The sequence below is a fragment of the Ictalurus furcatus genome, chromosome 24 (assembly GCF_023375685.1).
Source record: "Ictalurus furcatus strain D&B chromosome 24, Billie_1.0, whole genome shotgun sequence".
Taxonomy (NCBI): Eukaryota; Metazoa; Chordata; class Actinopteri; order Siluriformes; family Ictaluridae; genus Ictalurus; species Ictalurus furcatus.
In genome coordinates this window covers 8,750,602-8,765,588 of record NC_071278.1, presented here as the reverse complement: position 1 = coordinate 8,765,588, position 14,987 = coordinate 8,750,602, and the positions used below count along the sequence as shown (strand labels likewise).

Here is a 14,987-nt window from a genome sequence, read left to right as displayed (position 1 = left end):
TTCTGATAAATCCATATCCTGGATATTCTATTAATGACCATATGTTGTGTTTGAACTCAAATTTCCGAAAGTCCACAGATTTTGTCACCCATTAAAAAGGCTGTTTCAACAAAAGGTTAGTTTTAGAGTTTTATTTTCATCATCAATTTTACATGCAGCAGAGTTGCATGCAAGTCGGGTGAGCTCCGGTGAATGCAAATATGCACAGTGTGTTATTTTAGCACATAATAAAATCAGATTTTATCATAACGAAAGAAAAAAGTCTGACTAGTGAAGGCCACCCTGGTGTCAGCTTTACGTGACATGTAAGTTCCACGTCATGAAGTCAAACAGTCTATCTTCATTTACTATTGAAAAAGTCAAACATCTGCAGCTACTAACAGTAGTGTCAGAGATATTCCATGTGTTTACACATGCACGCACACACACACACACATATATATACATATATATGTATGTATGTATGTATGTATGTATGTATATATATATATATATATATATGTATGTATGTATGTATGTATGTATGTGTGTGTGTGCGTGCATGTGTAAACACATGGAATATATATATATATATATATATATATATATATATATATATATATATATATATACACACACACACATATATATATATATATATATACAGTATATACAGTGGGGTCTAGATGTCTGAGACCACAATGAACATTGATTTTTTTTTTTTGAAACTGGAAATAAACAGAAATTTTTGAAATTTAAAAAAAAAAGGAAATCTTTTTGAGAACTATTCAATATTCACAATTCTGCACAGTTACTTGGTCACTAATTAAACTTTTCACAAACTTGTGATATTGATATTGACCGCTTTGTACTAAAGGTCAGATTTTCTGTGAGTCTTATCCTTTCCATTGAAGCATGTGTTCAGAAGACACGCCGATGGATTTGATCTAAAACGGCTCATCAGGTTTGACTCAAACTCGTGGAGTCTGTGTCAGCTCTGGTGCACACTGTCATTAAAGTAAAAAGGGGATTTTTCACTCAAGTTGTTGTCGATAATATAATTTGTAATGAAAGTTGTATTAAATTAGAAAACAGTGCCAAACAGAAACACTTTCACTAGTGCTCTCAGACTTTTGGATCCTGTTGTACATATACATCTACTGAGTAACCTTTCAAAACAAAGTTTGTCAGTGAAATAAAAGTAGAATAGCAGCCTATCACAAAGACCTTGTCAGACTGAGACCTGCGATAATAATCAGAGTTCACAGTAAACAGCACTATGAAATCCAGAATGCATCCCCCATCCTAGCTGTATATTACAGTACTGTTATGTTCTCTTGAAAGCAGTTAGTAATACTTCAAGAAATGATGTGAGAACAGTGTGAATGAAAGCCTCAGTGTGTCAGAAGCTAGGAGATTGTTAAGGCACTGAACTACGGCGGCCAAATGTCCTCTTAGACAGGGAGTGTGCTAGTGGACTAGTATAGAAGTTAGAGTAGATGGATGAGCAAAAGGACATTTCTCCTGAATAGGAGGAAGCACTGCTCCCCTCTGCTTCATTATCAGAGTCCCAAGACTGTTCTTCATATTCATCCTCTTCCTCTTCCCCGTCGTCCACAGCGCACTCCTGCTTCAGCTCCTGAATACCTGCGTGTAGGTCCATGAGCTGCCGTATCAGAGCCTGGTCCTGAGATCGCATCTCCATCTGTAACAGCACACAGGAGCCACGTCCTTACTGATTCACAATCACAATTACATCTAAACATAAGATAAAAACATTTATTACCGTTGATTTACATTAAATTAAGGGCTCTGGATCCTTTAAAGATACCAGGATATTGTTGTATTATTTAATGTTAAAGAAACAATTCATGGAGCCTGTTCACACATTAGAGGGCAAAAAAAAAAAAAAAAAAATCCACTTCAAAGTCCAAGTCAAGTCTCAACCGAAAGACTCAAGTGAGTCCAAGTCAAGGTGAAAGTCATCAATTACGTCTGAGTGCACTGTACATATGGACACTGGTCTATAGCTTCTTACACTCATCTAACTCATCTAAGTATTGTTGAGGGGTGTGGGAGTTTATCACTTGTTAAGCTGCAGGATGTGCTTTAAAACCTTGAATTATAATGTAAACTTTTTTTAAAAACCTTTTCTGACAAAAATGAATGCTATAAATGTTATTTATATCTGAACAATAAGTATCTAATCCAGGATGGGTACAAGTGGTGACTGAAGATGAAATATTTTTATTTACATGCCACAGAATATATGTGATAATGTTTCTATCTATCTATCTATCTATCTATCTATCTATCTATCTATCTCTACCTACAGTGCCCTCCACTAATATTGGCACCCTTGGTAATCTGTCTACACCAAAACAAGAAAGAAACTAAGTAAGAAAGAAAGAAAAAAAATGTTAGAACATTCAAAAGAAAGAAAGTTCAGAAGACAGAAACAAAAAATAAAAAATAAAAAAAATTTTAAAGAACGTTTGAGAGAAAAAAAAACCTGAAAGAAGGTTACTGAGAAAATTTGTAAGACGGTTTGAAAACCATTTAAAAGAAAGAAAGTTTGAACATTTTTTGAAAGAAAGAAAGAAGGCATGACAGATTGAAAGTTCAAAAGGAAGAAAGAAAGAAAATAAAGAAAAAACAAGAAAAAATGGAAAGACTATTTGAGAGAAAAAAACAATTGAAAGAAATTCTGAAAAAAAAATTTGAGACAGAAAAAGAAAAAAGAAACAAAGAATGAAAGAAAGACATATTGAAGGTCAAAAGAAAGTCAGAAAGCAAGCAAGCAATAAAGAAAGTTCAAAATACATAAACAAAAACAATAGAGAGAAAGAAATGGAAAGAACATTTGAGAGAGAAAATACAATTGAAAGAAATTCTGAAAAAAAGTTTAAGAGAAAGAAAGAAAGAATGGAAGAAAGATAGACTGAAAGTACAAAAGAAAGCAAGTTCAAAATAAAGAAAGAAGAAAGAAAGAAAATAGACAAAATAGAAAAAAGTGGAAAGAACATTTGAGAGAGAAAAAAACAGTTGAAAGAAATTCTGAAAAAGGATTAAGAGAAAGTTTAAGAGAAATAAATAATAAAGACAGACAGATGTCTGCTGTGACATTCTATGGGGTAAAACTTTAAACCCCCAGTTTTGTCAGATAGAAACGTATAATTCCAACATCCCTGAATGACATGACCTCCATACTAACACTCCACTGCAGCATGTTGCATGTATTTAGAAATATAGTGAAGCAAAACGACCTTCAGAATGTTAACAGTGTTTGTAATCCTTATACAGGCAGCAGACTTGAGACAGGAGTGCATGCACGTATATTTATCTATATCAACAGTCAGGGTTTTCCAGGTCAACAGGACGTCTGAGCCCTGACTGCACACATCATATAAGTGACCCCACAGAAAAGCAGCATAAATAGTTTGTTTAATTGTCACTGTCAGAGATCTGAACTGTGTGTGTTATAGTCCCAATATTTTTGGGGTTTTATTAAAAACCTAAAAACAAAGTAAAGACAACTCACTGAGCAGTTCTAACATAGTTCATATAACGTTCAAATATAATATAAAGTGTAGAAAACATAGACAATAACTCAAAAATATAGGCACTGTCCTTAAACTATAAATGATGGACCATGGCTAATGTGTGTGTGTGTGTGTGTGTGTGTATGTATGTGTGTAGACTGCCCATTGGACAGCCGAGCGGGTGTTGAAACCATTTCTGACTGACAATTTCTTTCAAATGCAAATGCTTCCTCCATCCTTTATGAGGAACTGAGGCTTTCTAATTGCTTTCATTGTAAGAAAATAACATACCAAATTCCAGCACATTCCAGGCGGAGCAATGGAGGAACAGAAAGTTTTCCTGCCAACAACTTTTGACACTTTGTTATTTATTTATTTATTTTTTTTTTTACATTTTTTTAAATACACTAATTAATCTGCTACAAACGTGTGAAATTGTTGGTGTGGCAGATGTGTGATTACAGACAGTTATAAAGTGGAAGTATGTGAGAAAAGGAATTAAAAAATAAGAAGAAATAGCTCTTTTTTAAACTTCTTTTTTTAACTTGTCTTGACTTTACACTCAAGTGTTAGAGTCATTTTCTAAAATTTGTTTTCAGATGTCTTTGACTCAGCCACTGCAGTAGAACCACGACTCATCTCCTCCAGGAGAGAACAGAACACAACGCTCACTCTACACTCACTTTTTACTTCTTCTGTTACACACACTGCTGAAAGCCTGGCCATGAGACTTTATTGGAAATGATAGTCTTGGAGACAGGGAATGCACGCGAGCTTCTCCCAGAACACAAGCACAACCCTGGGTTTGTCTTAGTAAAGATCCTTGGGGAAAAACAAGCAGTTCAGTCAAAGCCAGGGGTTCTCAAACATTTTACATCCATGGACCCCTTTAACTGTAAAAAAAAAAAAAAAAAAAAAAAAAAAAAAAAAAAAAAAACTACATTCGTCCTCATGACAGTTTTATTTTCTGAACATAAAGCTGTTTAAATATTATACACATTATACACGTGTGCAATGTTTTTTTTGCCTTTTGATTGGTACTTTTTATTCCTGAACTTTCCACACACAGAAGACATTTGTATTAAAATGATCATTAGATTTGACATTATTTTTTGATTGTTAGCACGTTCGCCTCACGCCTCCAGGGTCGGGGGTTCGATTCCCACCGTGGTCCTGTGTGTGTGGAGTTTGCATGTTCTCCCCGTGCTGCGGGGGTTTCCTCCGGGTACTCCGGTTTCCTCCCCCAGTCCAAAGACATGCATGGTAGGCTGATTGGCGTGTCTAAAGTGTCCATAGTGTATGAATGGGTGTGTGAGTGTGTATGTGATTGTGAACTGCGATGGATTGGCACCCTGTCCAGGATGTACCCCGCCTTGTGCCCCATGCTCCCTGGGATAGGCTCCAGGTTTCCCCGTGACCCTGAGAAGGATTAAGCAGTATAGAAGATGGATGGATGGATGGATTATTTTTCGATTTCTTTATGTAGTTTTGATTAAACCCGTTCTATTTAAGTGTCCAGTAAAACAGACCAATAACCATTACTGTATACTAACTCAGTTTAATAACTCTGATAAAGTCAAAGAATTGTAATTTTCCACCATTGTAACAAACGTTTAAAAATCACAGACCTCCTGGCTGTTCTTCATAGACCTCTAGCTGTGACACAATGGTTCAAATCAATTTCACATGATTTTTTTTGCAAGTATGGTGAAGACGGGATTTTAGCTCATGTATGGCATCTGTGCTTTTGCAGCGGGTCAAAATGTCAATGTTTTTACAAGATAGCTATGTCAACGGTCTCCCATTGTCTACAACTTTCAAGTAACACACACTTGGTTTATGCAGTTCACTTAAAAAAAAATGACATCAGACTTGTATAGGAGATGAAATAACACGACAAGCTCTTAAACTTTTTTTTTTTGTCAGTTGAGTAATTGTATTTGAATAAAAGAAAGTGCTATCATTGTGTTACAGTTATGAAATACGGCTTGAAATCCTGTGAAGTGTGACGTTGAAACAGCTGAAGTAAAACTAGATTTTAAACAGCAGTTGTGGGAGGTTGGATTTTAGTACAGTTTGATGGTTTCCCTTCTCAAAACCACCTGAGTACACTTACCAGCTCATTCCCCACATTTAGTCACTGTGTAGAGTTTCAACCCCTTTTGGATTTTCCTCTGATTCTGGGCGTGAAGGCTGTGTCTGATGATATATACGTCACTGACAGTGCGATTGCTCTGTATTTATCCCGTGGGAATGTTGCTGGTGAGACATTGCACTTGTGACCTCTGCATGTGAATGACAATACCCACAATAATTTTGACTGTTTTTGCAATAACATCTCAAACAAGCAAGATGACCTCTGCTGTTGTGGGTCTTTGAGTTAACTTGACCTGAGCCTGAATCTATAATAAACTCTTGTATAGCATGGCAGGGCCACCCCCACAGGCTGTGCAGTTTAGTTCACCGAATTACACCCGTATACCACGTACAAGCAGGATACAGTCTAAAACGACGCTTGATGGATTCAACACCAGTGTTGGATTCAGTGTGTGAAAAGTGTATTCAGCTGAAAAAGGATTTAAACTAAATCAAAAGTGTTGTTTCTAAATGGACACAAACATCAACATGTACATCAATAATAATTTGGCAAATAACTACAACTATTAAAATGTTAGCATGCTTATACTTGATATTTGCAATGAAAGAACATTTTTTGCCCAGACCTAATGGATATTTATCTCCACATTTTCCAGATTGCTCCTCATGTTTCTAATTCACCTGAACGCTAGCCTATATATCAGATCTTACCAGCTCTCGTCTCAGCCAGGCCAAAGCACTCTCTATGTCCAGACGCCCAGCACGATCACAGTTCACTCTCTTGTCCCTGCATGTTTCCTCTGGGAGTGACTGCTCTCTGAAGATCACTGCTGCTTTGTAGTCTTCAAAGCTAGCTTCCTTACACGAGAAATCTCTGAGTCTGGTCAGCACTACTTCCATTCTCTTAGGATTAGGTCTTGAAGTACACTGTCTTGGGTATTGTTCTATTACCTGAAACACTTTGAAACAGCGTTGTCTTCTGTTTTTAGCTACGTTAAGAGCTCTACCACTTACTCTAACTAACGGCACTGAACTCTTGTTAGTGGTGGGTCTATACTGGGCTAATATTATGGATGAGCCCCGTCCCCTTCCTCTTGCCCAGCTTATTAGGAGCTAAGAGCAATGAGTGACTGTGTGAGCGTGACGTAGAAAGAGGGACGTCACCCCTATCGATAGTGAGACCCAGTGACGTTCTTGTTTACTCTTGTAGCATGTCTTACACACACATATGGTTATGGGATGTGGGTATGGTGTTGTCATGGTTATCTGAGCAGTGTTCAGGGCGGATCTGTGGAATGTCCCTGGCAGAGTCCTAAGACACGAAAAGGAACTAAGATGGAGTGGACAAAAGCTTTACACGAATCAGAATGAACTTCTGATAAAGTTATGAAAAGCTCCAGATTGGAATTTGTATCTGTTGTGCTTTCATGTGAAATCAGTAGAAGAATCAGACAGGTTTTATTTATGGAGACTGCTGATATTTTGCAGTGCTGTGATGTTGCTTTACGTAATCTATATGTGGTTTGACTGGCTGCATGTTAACTCGTCCTGTCTGTGTTGCTCGTAGCAACTCACACAAATCAGCAACACATTTAAACACAAGACAAAAATAGCCCTGACACAATTAGGGCTATAATTAAGGCTGAATTACTCAAAGCCTTAGATCAAGCCAACAAAGAGCTTGCAACATATCTGACGCCACAGAGCAGCAGCCCGCCTGAAGGAGGGTAGAGTTAGGAGTTTCTCCCTCTGAATAGTGGGACACTGAGACCACTGGCTCATTCTGGCTTCAGGTACAATAGCTCTTGAGCAAGGTTGCATTAACTAGAATGGACAGTGCAACCTACACTATTTGGTCAAAAGTATGTGGACTCCTGACCACAACACTCATATGTTCTTGTTGAACATCCCGTTCCAGATATAGCTCTCTTTTTTCTGTCATAATATATATATATATATATATATATATATATATATATATATATATATATATATATATATATATATAAATAACCTCCATTCTTCTGGGAAGACTTCCACTAGATTTTGGGCATGGCTGTTCCACTTCATCCCAAAGGTATACAGTAAGGTTGAGGTCAGGGCTTTCTGCAGGACACTCGAGTTCTTCCACTCCAGCATTTGGCAAACCATGTCTTCATGGAGTTCGCTTTGTACACAGGGGCATCGTCATGTTGGAACAGGTTTGGGCCTCTTAGTTCCAGTGAAGGGAAATACATAGAGATCCTGTGCTGTTTGGTGCTTCCAACTTTGTGGCACCAGTTTGAGGAAGAACCACATATGGATGTGATGGCCAGGTGTCCAGATACTTTCAGCCATGTAGTGTACTGCATATTCAACAGTCACTGTCTATTTAACGAAACACTATAACTATTTATCTTATAGACATCATTACATCAATAACATAAAAACAAAACAATTGACAAAATACAAAATACAACTATCCATCCATCCATCCATCTTCTATACCGCTTATCCTTTTCAGGGTCACGGGGAAACCTGGAGCCTATCCCAGGGAGCATGGGGCACAAGGTGGGGTACACCCTGGACAGTCAATCACAATCACATACACACTCTCACATCCATTCATACCTTACGGACATGCCAATCAGCCTACCATGCATGTCTTTGGACTGGGGGAGGAAACCGGAGTACCCAGAGGAAACCCCCACAGCACGAGGAGAACATGCAAACTCCGCACACACAGGACCACAGTGGGAATCGAACCCCCGATCCTGGAGGTGTGAGGCGAACATGCTAACCATGCACCCAAAATACAATACTAAGCCACCATGCACCCAAAATACAACTAACAGTATTATAAACTATCAACATACATAAGGATATTTCTGCCTGCATACTGTATATTATATAAAGTTCACATTTAGGCTACAATAAAAATGAACACACTTAATGAATTATTTTATTTGACATAGCTTCTTAGATCAGATGTTTAATTTGTTCTCTTTTTTTGGATTTTACTAATCCAGATTTTACACACTGTTCTGTCATCTAAAACACACACAGTCTCACATGGTTGGTCTCGCAGGCCTATGTTTTCGGACCATTAGAGGCCTCTAGTGGACACTTAAAGCCTCGAGATATGAACCACTTTTCAACACTGCTGGTTAATAAAAAGTGTCACATTCCTGGGAAAAGTCAAGCCTTTTATATTGTTCAGCTGATGCAAGAGTACTGCTCTCACTGCGACAGTCCTTACTGCTTTTTGACTGAATTACAGAAGAGTTGCAGGTACAATATTACACCTGTAGATGAGTCTTTTTTTTTACAGAAACAAAAACAAAACAGCAACATTGAATTGGCCACACAGACAAATGTATTCACTGTTATGTTGTTATGATGAATGGACCTTGGATGACATGTCCTTCTTTTTGAAATCATTTTTAATAATGGTATTACATTGTCTGATATTTATTATCTTTACTAAAGGAAAATATAATGACGAGGCTGAAGTTGGTTTTTTATTGGAGTATTGTGAAACTGCATTCATCTGGCCTATTATAGCACATATGTGTTTGTACTGGTTTGATTTTTGTTAGTTCTAATTATTTTGTAGTACTCCAGAACAAGTTCTCAGTGACTGGTTCTTCTGAAGGACAACAAATCAACGGTCATTATCAACAGCACTATCCAAATGAAACTGAACTGAATGCTGGCCTGATTCTGTGATTTTAAGTAGAGCACCCTATACACTCATCTAGCCAGAAATAAAGTACTTATTCTTTTTTTTTTTTTTAAATCTTAGCTGTCAGGAGAAAAGTCAAATCTGCCTGGGGTTGTGGGTTCAATTCCTGCCTCTGCCCTGTATGTGCGGAGTTTGCGTGTTCTCCCTGTGCTTCAGGGGTTTCCTCTGGTTTTCTCCCCCAGTCCAAAGACATGCGTTGTAGGCTGATTAGCATTTCCGAATTGTCCGTAGTGTGCGGTTGTGCAGTGTGAAGGGTTGGTACTCCGTCCAGGGTCTCCCCCGCCTTGCGCCCCAAGTTCCCTGGGATAAGCTCCAGGCTCCGTAGCGATCCTGTGCAGGATACTTTTTAAATGATAAGAGCAGAACCTTTACAATAACCTTTATCTCCACCTTGTGGTGGCCATGGGACATTTGTTTTCATATGGGTTACAAAGTGCAACATCAAAATGCACCTATTTAAATGTTTTTTTTAACTGACAAACCACACGTGCATCAGTATAGTACAGATCATGCAATTTGTTTTGTAAGCACACATATATTCAGTGGTTCTGTAAAGGGGATGGGATTGTCAGCTGAAATCATCCAGGTTGGTGGCCTAAATTTTCAATTGATGAGTGAGCTTATATGATATATATTATATTAAAATGGCTAACGTTCATATTTCTAGCATGATATTTATCATCTACTGAAGGTATTTAAATGCATACATGAGCTTCACAAACAATTTAGTAACACTGATAATTCTTTATTTGACATTGATTAGAAAATCTGGATAGTGGACATTCTTATACATTTAGACTCTAACATAAGCTGATATACAGAAGATGGGTCATAACTGAGCACTGGAGGGGTTTGGGTTGACACTGACAGACGGCCCGGCAGCGCTCCTCTTCCTGTGTCTGCTCCTCCTCTTCTTCTCTCCATCTGTCATTTTGGGCTGCTGTGCCATTGGCTTCTTCTTCTTTTTCAAACAGCTGAGAGGGTTCGGGTTGCCTGCCTTTCTCTTGCGCTTCTTGCCCCGCCGCTCCTCACCGTCTTTACTGAGGCCCTGCTCGACTTTCAGGCTCTGGAGGCTCTGTTGCTGATGAGGACTCACTAGCTCTCCCAGCTGCACCGCCTCTACATGCTTCACTGAACACGCTGACGGTTTGTCTAACACCATGGTGTTGAGGACGATGTAGATCAGGGGCACGCCCGGGATCTCCATCAGAGCTTTAGTCAACTCTCTGTCCTGCAAATGGAGATCAGAAAGTTGGTCATTTAACATTCCATGAATCATTCACGTACATTTTAAGGCAAGGCACCATAGGTAAAAATTTTATTAAAAAAAAAAATCATCAATCATCATTTTCCAGATTTATGGATTTTCCATGTTTCTACAATGTAATCTGAAAGGAAATCACCAACTATTAATATAAATATATTTATACTTTCATCCCAAAACCACTAACCACACCGGACATAACTTTTGTCATACATTTTCATTATTCAAATACAGGGCAGAGGCAGGAATCGAACCCCCAACCCCAGGTGGATTATACTTTTCTCCTTATAGCCAAGGTTAAAAAAGAGAGAAAGAATAAGTACTTTATTTCTGGCTACATGAGTGTATAGGGTGCTCTACTTAAAATCACTAAATCAGGCCAACATTCAGTTCAGAAGAAACCCCTGAAGCACGGGGAGAACACGCAAACAGGCAGTCGTGGCTTGGCGGTTAAGGCTCTGGGTTACTGATTGGAAGGTTGGGGGTTCAAGCCCCAGCACTGCCAAGTTGCCACTGTTGGGCCCTTGATCAAGGCCCTTAACCCTCTCTGCTCCAGGGGGTGCTGTATCATGTCTGACCCTGCGCTCTGACCCCAACTTCCTAACATGCTGGGGTATCTGAAGAAAAGAATTTCACTGTGCTGTAACGTATACATGACCAATAAAGACTCATTATTATCATTAAACTCTGCATACAGGGAATCGAACCCCCGACCCCAGAGGTGCGAGGCAACAGTGCTAACTACTAAGCCACCCAACAATTAACATTAAATTAACCATAGAAAAAAGTCTGCTAAACTATTTTGTGGATTTTTTTGTGTGGACTTAAATGCTTCTGTTGAAATCAATGCATTGTTGTGTTATGTGAATTGCAGCATATTTAATAATTGGTTGTATATTTTAAATACATCTGGAAGGAAGTCGTATAATAAGTTTTATTCCGTGGGTCACACAAAGAAATGTCAATACAAATGTCAAATCACGAGCATCTTCTGGGAAGCAAGGCTTGTGATCAAGACACCAGGTGTGTAGTTTGTTATTACCTGCGTGGCGACAAAGTAGTGATGTGCATTTGTCTCTGCCAGCATCGACAGTAGGCACTGAGAGGCAGGAACAGGCTCCTTGTGTTTACATCTCCGAATCTGAAACCTCTGCAGGATTAATTTCGCTCCATACAGGTCTTTTGAAAGAGTCTCAAGTTCCTTCAGCGCGCATCTGTGGAAAAGGAGAGAACAAAACCATCACCATCTGAGGACTGAGACAGGTGATGAAACAGTGCCTCCAGAAACAACTCATATTCACTTACTTAGTGGTGCAAAACTGAACCTCTCCCATAAAATATTTCGGCAGTTGCTCTTTGATTTGGATTTTATTCTTTAATGCAGCCTGACAGAAAGTCCCATCGATCAGTATTTGAAACGGTTCCCGAAAACCAAAGTTGTATTTATAGAAACTGATCGTCTTCTTCGCATGTTTCTGTCGTTTTATCTTCATCCTGACTACAACTACTACTACTACTACTACTACTAATACTACTAACTTACTGCTCAAACCTGAAAACTCGTCTAGTCAACGTGTTATTCTTACACATTTGGCAAAATATGAAAGCGACTTGCTGAACAGACAAATATGCAGATAGATATTAATCACAGAATTATATATATATATAAAAACGAATAAAAAAAGACATTTGTGTGCGTTCAAAATACAACCAGCATGGTATCTGTGGTGCTACGGACAAACCAGACCGCACGGAAACACGATACATTAAATAAACACTCCGCAACACAGCAACGTGTGAAGCAAGACACAACCACACATACAATTAAATATATATATTCTATAATTTCTTTAGTGAACATTAGATTTGATACATTACAAATTAGAAACTAAAATGTCCAGAATGTTATCCACAGCACACAGGAACCAATTAGAGCAGCGTCGTTTCTCTCGGATTGTAATACACAGACGCACCTATACCGGAAGTCAGCAAGTCCCGGTCTTCTGTTTCGCGTGTTTGAGAAGATGGCAGCTCGCAAAGATGCTTCGCCTGGAACCAGCCTGGAGTCTGCTGTAAAACAGGTTCAGATTGAAGGCCTGGTAAGAGCAAATGGTCCAGATATTTCTGCCGTTGTTTCCAGAGCGGATGTTAACTCAGTTAACCCACAAAACTTAACATAAAGCTAGTATCACGCTTCTAGCTCACAGGGAAGTAGTGAGATAGGGAGAATGTTGTAGCTCACACTTAACAGGGCACTTATTTAACAAATAATTAACTCGTAGATACTTTAAATCCAGAGATTCTTAGAGAATATGCATTACCACTTTTCCACTGATTTAATTGCAACACACACAACCTAATTAGGTTATGTATAGGAGGTCTTTTATTATTCAGCCAGCTGTGTCTAGATTGGACACAAAAGATGGTCATTGTTCTAGTTACAGTGTTTAAACTAAACTATAAACCTAGAAAATCTACCCACATGGTGGTAAAGCAGAGCTATTGCTGCTCTGTACCTCTGTGTGTGTGTGTGTGTGTGTGTGTGTGTGTGTGTGTGTGTGTGTAGGGGGCAGCCTGGGAAATAGTCATGTTTTGACAATTTCTGCTATGTACACAGTGGGGTACAAAAGTCTGAGAGCACATTGGGATCGGGGGTTCGAATCCCATCTCTGCCCTGTGTGTGTGTGTGTGTGTGTGTGTGCGCGCGCGCGCGCGCGGAGTTTGCGTGCTTGGGGGTTTCCTCCGGGTATGCCGGTTTCCTCCCCAAGTCCAGAAACATGTGCTGCAGGCTGATTGGCATTTCCAAATTGTCCTTAGTGTATGAAGGTCTGTGCGGTTGTGCTGTCCTTGGTCTCTCTCACCTTGTGCCCGAGTTCCCTGTGACATAGGCTCCAGATTCCCCCGTGACGTGAGCCTGTGAAGGATAAATGGTATGGACAATATCTTGAATGTTTAATAAAACACAATTCTACACTATCTCTAGGTCCCTGTTTAAATACAAGCAAATGTGTGATATTGATCATGTTAACTGCTTTGTGCAGAAGGTCAGATTTTCCTCATGCCTAATCTGTTCTATTGAAGCACATGTTCAGACGATGGATTTGATCTCAAATGGATCATCAGGTTTTGCACAAACTTGTGGAGTCTGTGCCAGCTCGAGTGCACAGTTTCATTAAAGCCAAAAACAGGGGAACAGGATGAATACTAAAACTCTGAAATTCATGTGAATATTTCTAAGATTCTACTTTTCACTCAAGTTGTTGTCAGTAATATAATTTGTAGTGAACATTGTTGTATTTAATTAGAAAAGTGTGAAAAACAGAAGCGTTTTCACTAGTGCGCTCAGACTTTTGGACCCTACTATAGTTCTACATATTTTCCATCAGACTCCTAGTCACATCACCTGAGGTAAAAGGTAGAGTTTAAACACAAACCTCATTATCTCATCACACACTTGGTCGGTGTTTTTGCTAAGACTGGTAGCGAAATAATCACCACTTCATTCAATTACTTTTGTTCTGTTAACCAAACTTATATTTTTTAATTAATGTTTTGATTAGGTCATTTAAACATTTTTAAAAGTTTGTCCTGTACAGAATATGTAAGCAGTCATCTCTGGTTTCATGATGCTGTGACGGCTCAGGAGGCGCTGTGACAGACGCGTGTGCTGTTTAATGTGTTCCAGACATGTTTTCGTCAGCGCAGAAAAGACATTTTTATCTTTATATCCTTATCTGTAAATGTTAGAAATTCACGCCAGTATTTATTTTATATAAAACCTCGTCCTGACAGCGAGCGTGTCTCCATTAAACGTCACTGAATGAACGCGAGTCCACACATGTGCGTCAATCAAACAGCATGCGATAGACAGGAAGCGCAATAACTCTGACCAAAATATTCATTCTGGTCAAATATAATGTTTGATGCTGTATTTAGCGATATTTAGAAACAAAAGTAATTTTTTTTTATAGAGCAGTGTTTAGTAGTTTGTGCTTTTTTTTTTTTTTTTTTTTTTTTTTTTTTTTTTAGTATTTTTAATATAGTGATTTAACTTCTGCTTTACAGCTTGAGGACAATCAGTTGTTTTTTGTTTTCAAAATATAATCTTAATATTTAAAAAAAATAAATAAATCAGTTGCACAATGTACAGCATAGACCACATAGATACATTTAATACCTTTTTCATAGTCTTCAATTTGCACAATGCTTGAAGGACATCAGGCAGAATGTGTGAATTTTTTTCTGAAAAATACAGAAAATAAAAAGGGCTTTTAATCCAACCAATCGACTAGTTGAAGAAATAATCAACAGGTTAATCGATTATCAAAATAATTGTTAGTTGCAGCCCTACAATGATCTAAAGCATAGGAGTAAGTCCACC

At 38.5% G+C, this 14,987-nt stretch overlaps 3 protein-coding genes across 3 annotated transcripts in view; 1 reads left to right on the top strand and 2 right to left on the bottom strand.

Annotated features, from left to right (window-relative positions):
- vps28 (VPS28 subunit of ESCRT-I) overlaps positions 1–14,987 on the bottom strand; it is a 200,612-nt gene that overhangs the window by 136,335 nt on the left and 49,290 nt on the right. The gene's annotated exons all lie outside the window — the stretch shown is intronic.
- utp23 (UTP23 small subunit processome component) lies at positions 9,881–12,515 on the bottom strand. The gene is made up of 3 exons (XM_053612340.1): positions 11,912–12,515; positions 11,649–11,820; positions 9,881–10,573 (listed from the first exon to the last, which is right to left on the bottom strand). Exons 1-3 carry the CDS (start codon positions 12,097–12,099, stop codon positions 10,172–10,174), a joined length of 762 nt encoding a protein of 253 aa, XP_053468315.1. The 5' UTR covers positions 12,100–12,515; the 3' UTR covers positions 9,881–10,171.
- The window catches only part of eif3hb (eukaryotic translation initiation factor 3, subunit H, b), an 88,045-nt gene continuing 85,623 nt past the window's right edge, over positions 12,566–14,987 (top strand). The window contains exon 1 of the mRNA XM_053612339.1: positions 12,566–12,705. Within this exon, the coding sequence (XP_053468314.1) occupies positions 12,631–12,705 (75 nt within the window). The 5' untranslated portion in view covers positions 12,566–12,630. The remainder of the gene's footprint in view (positions 12,706–14,987) is intronic.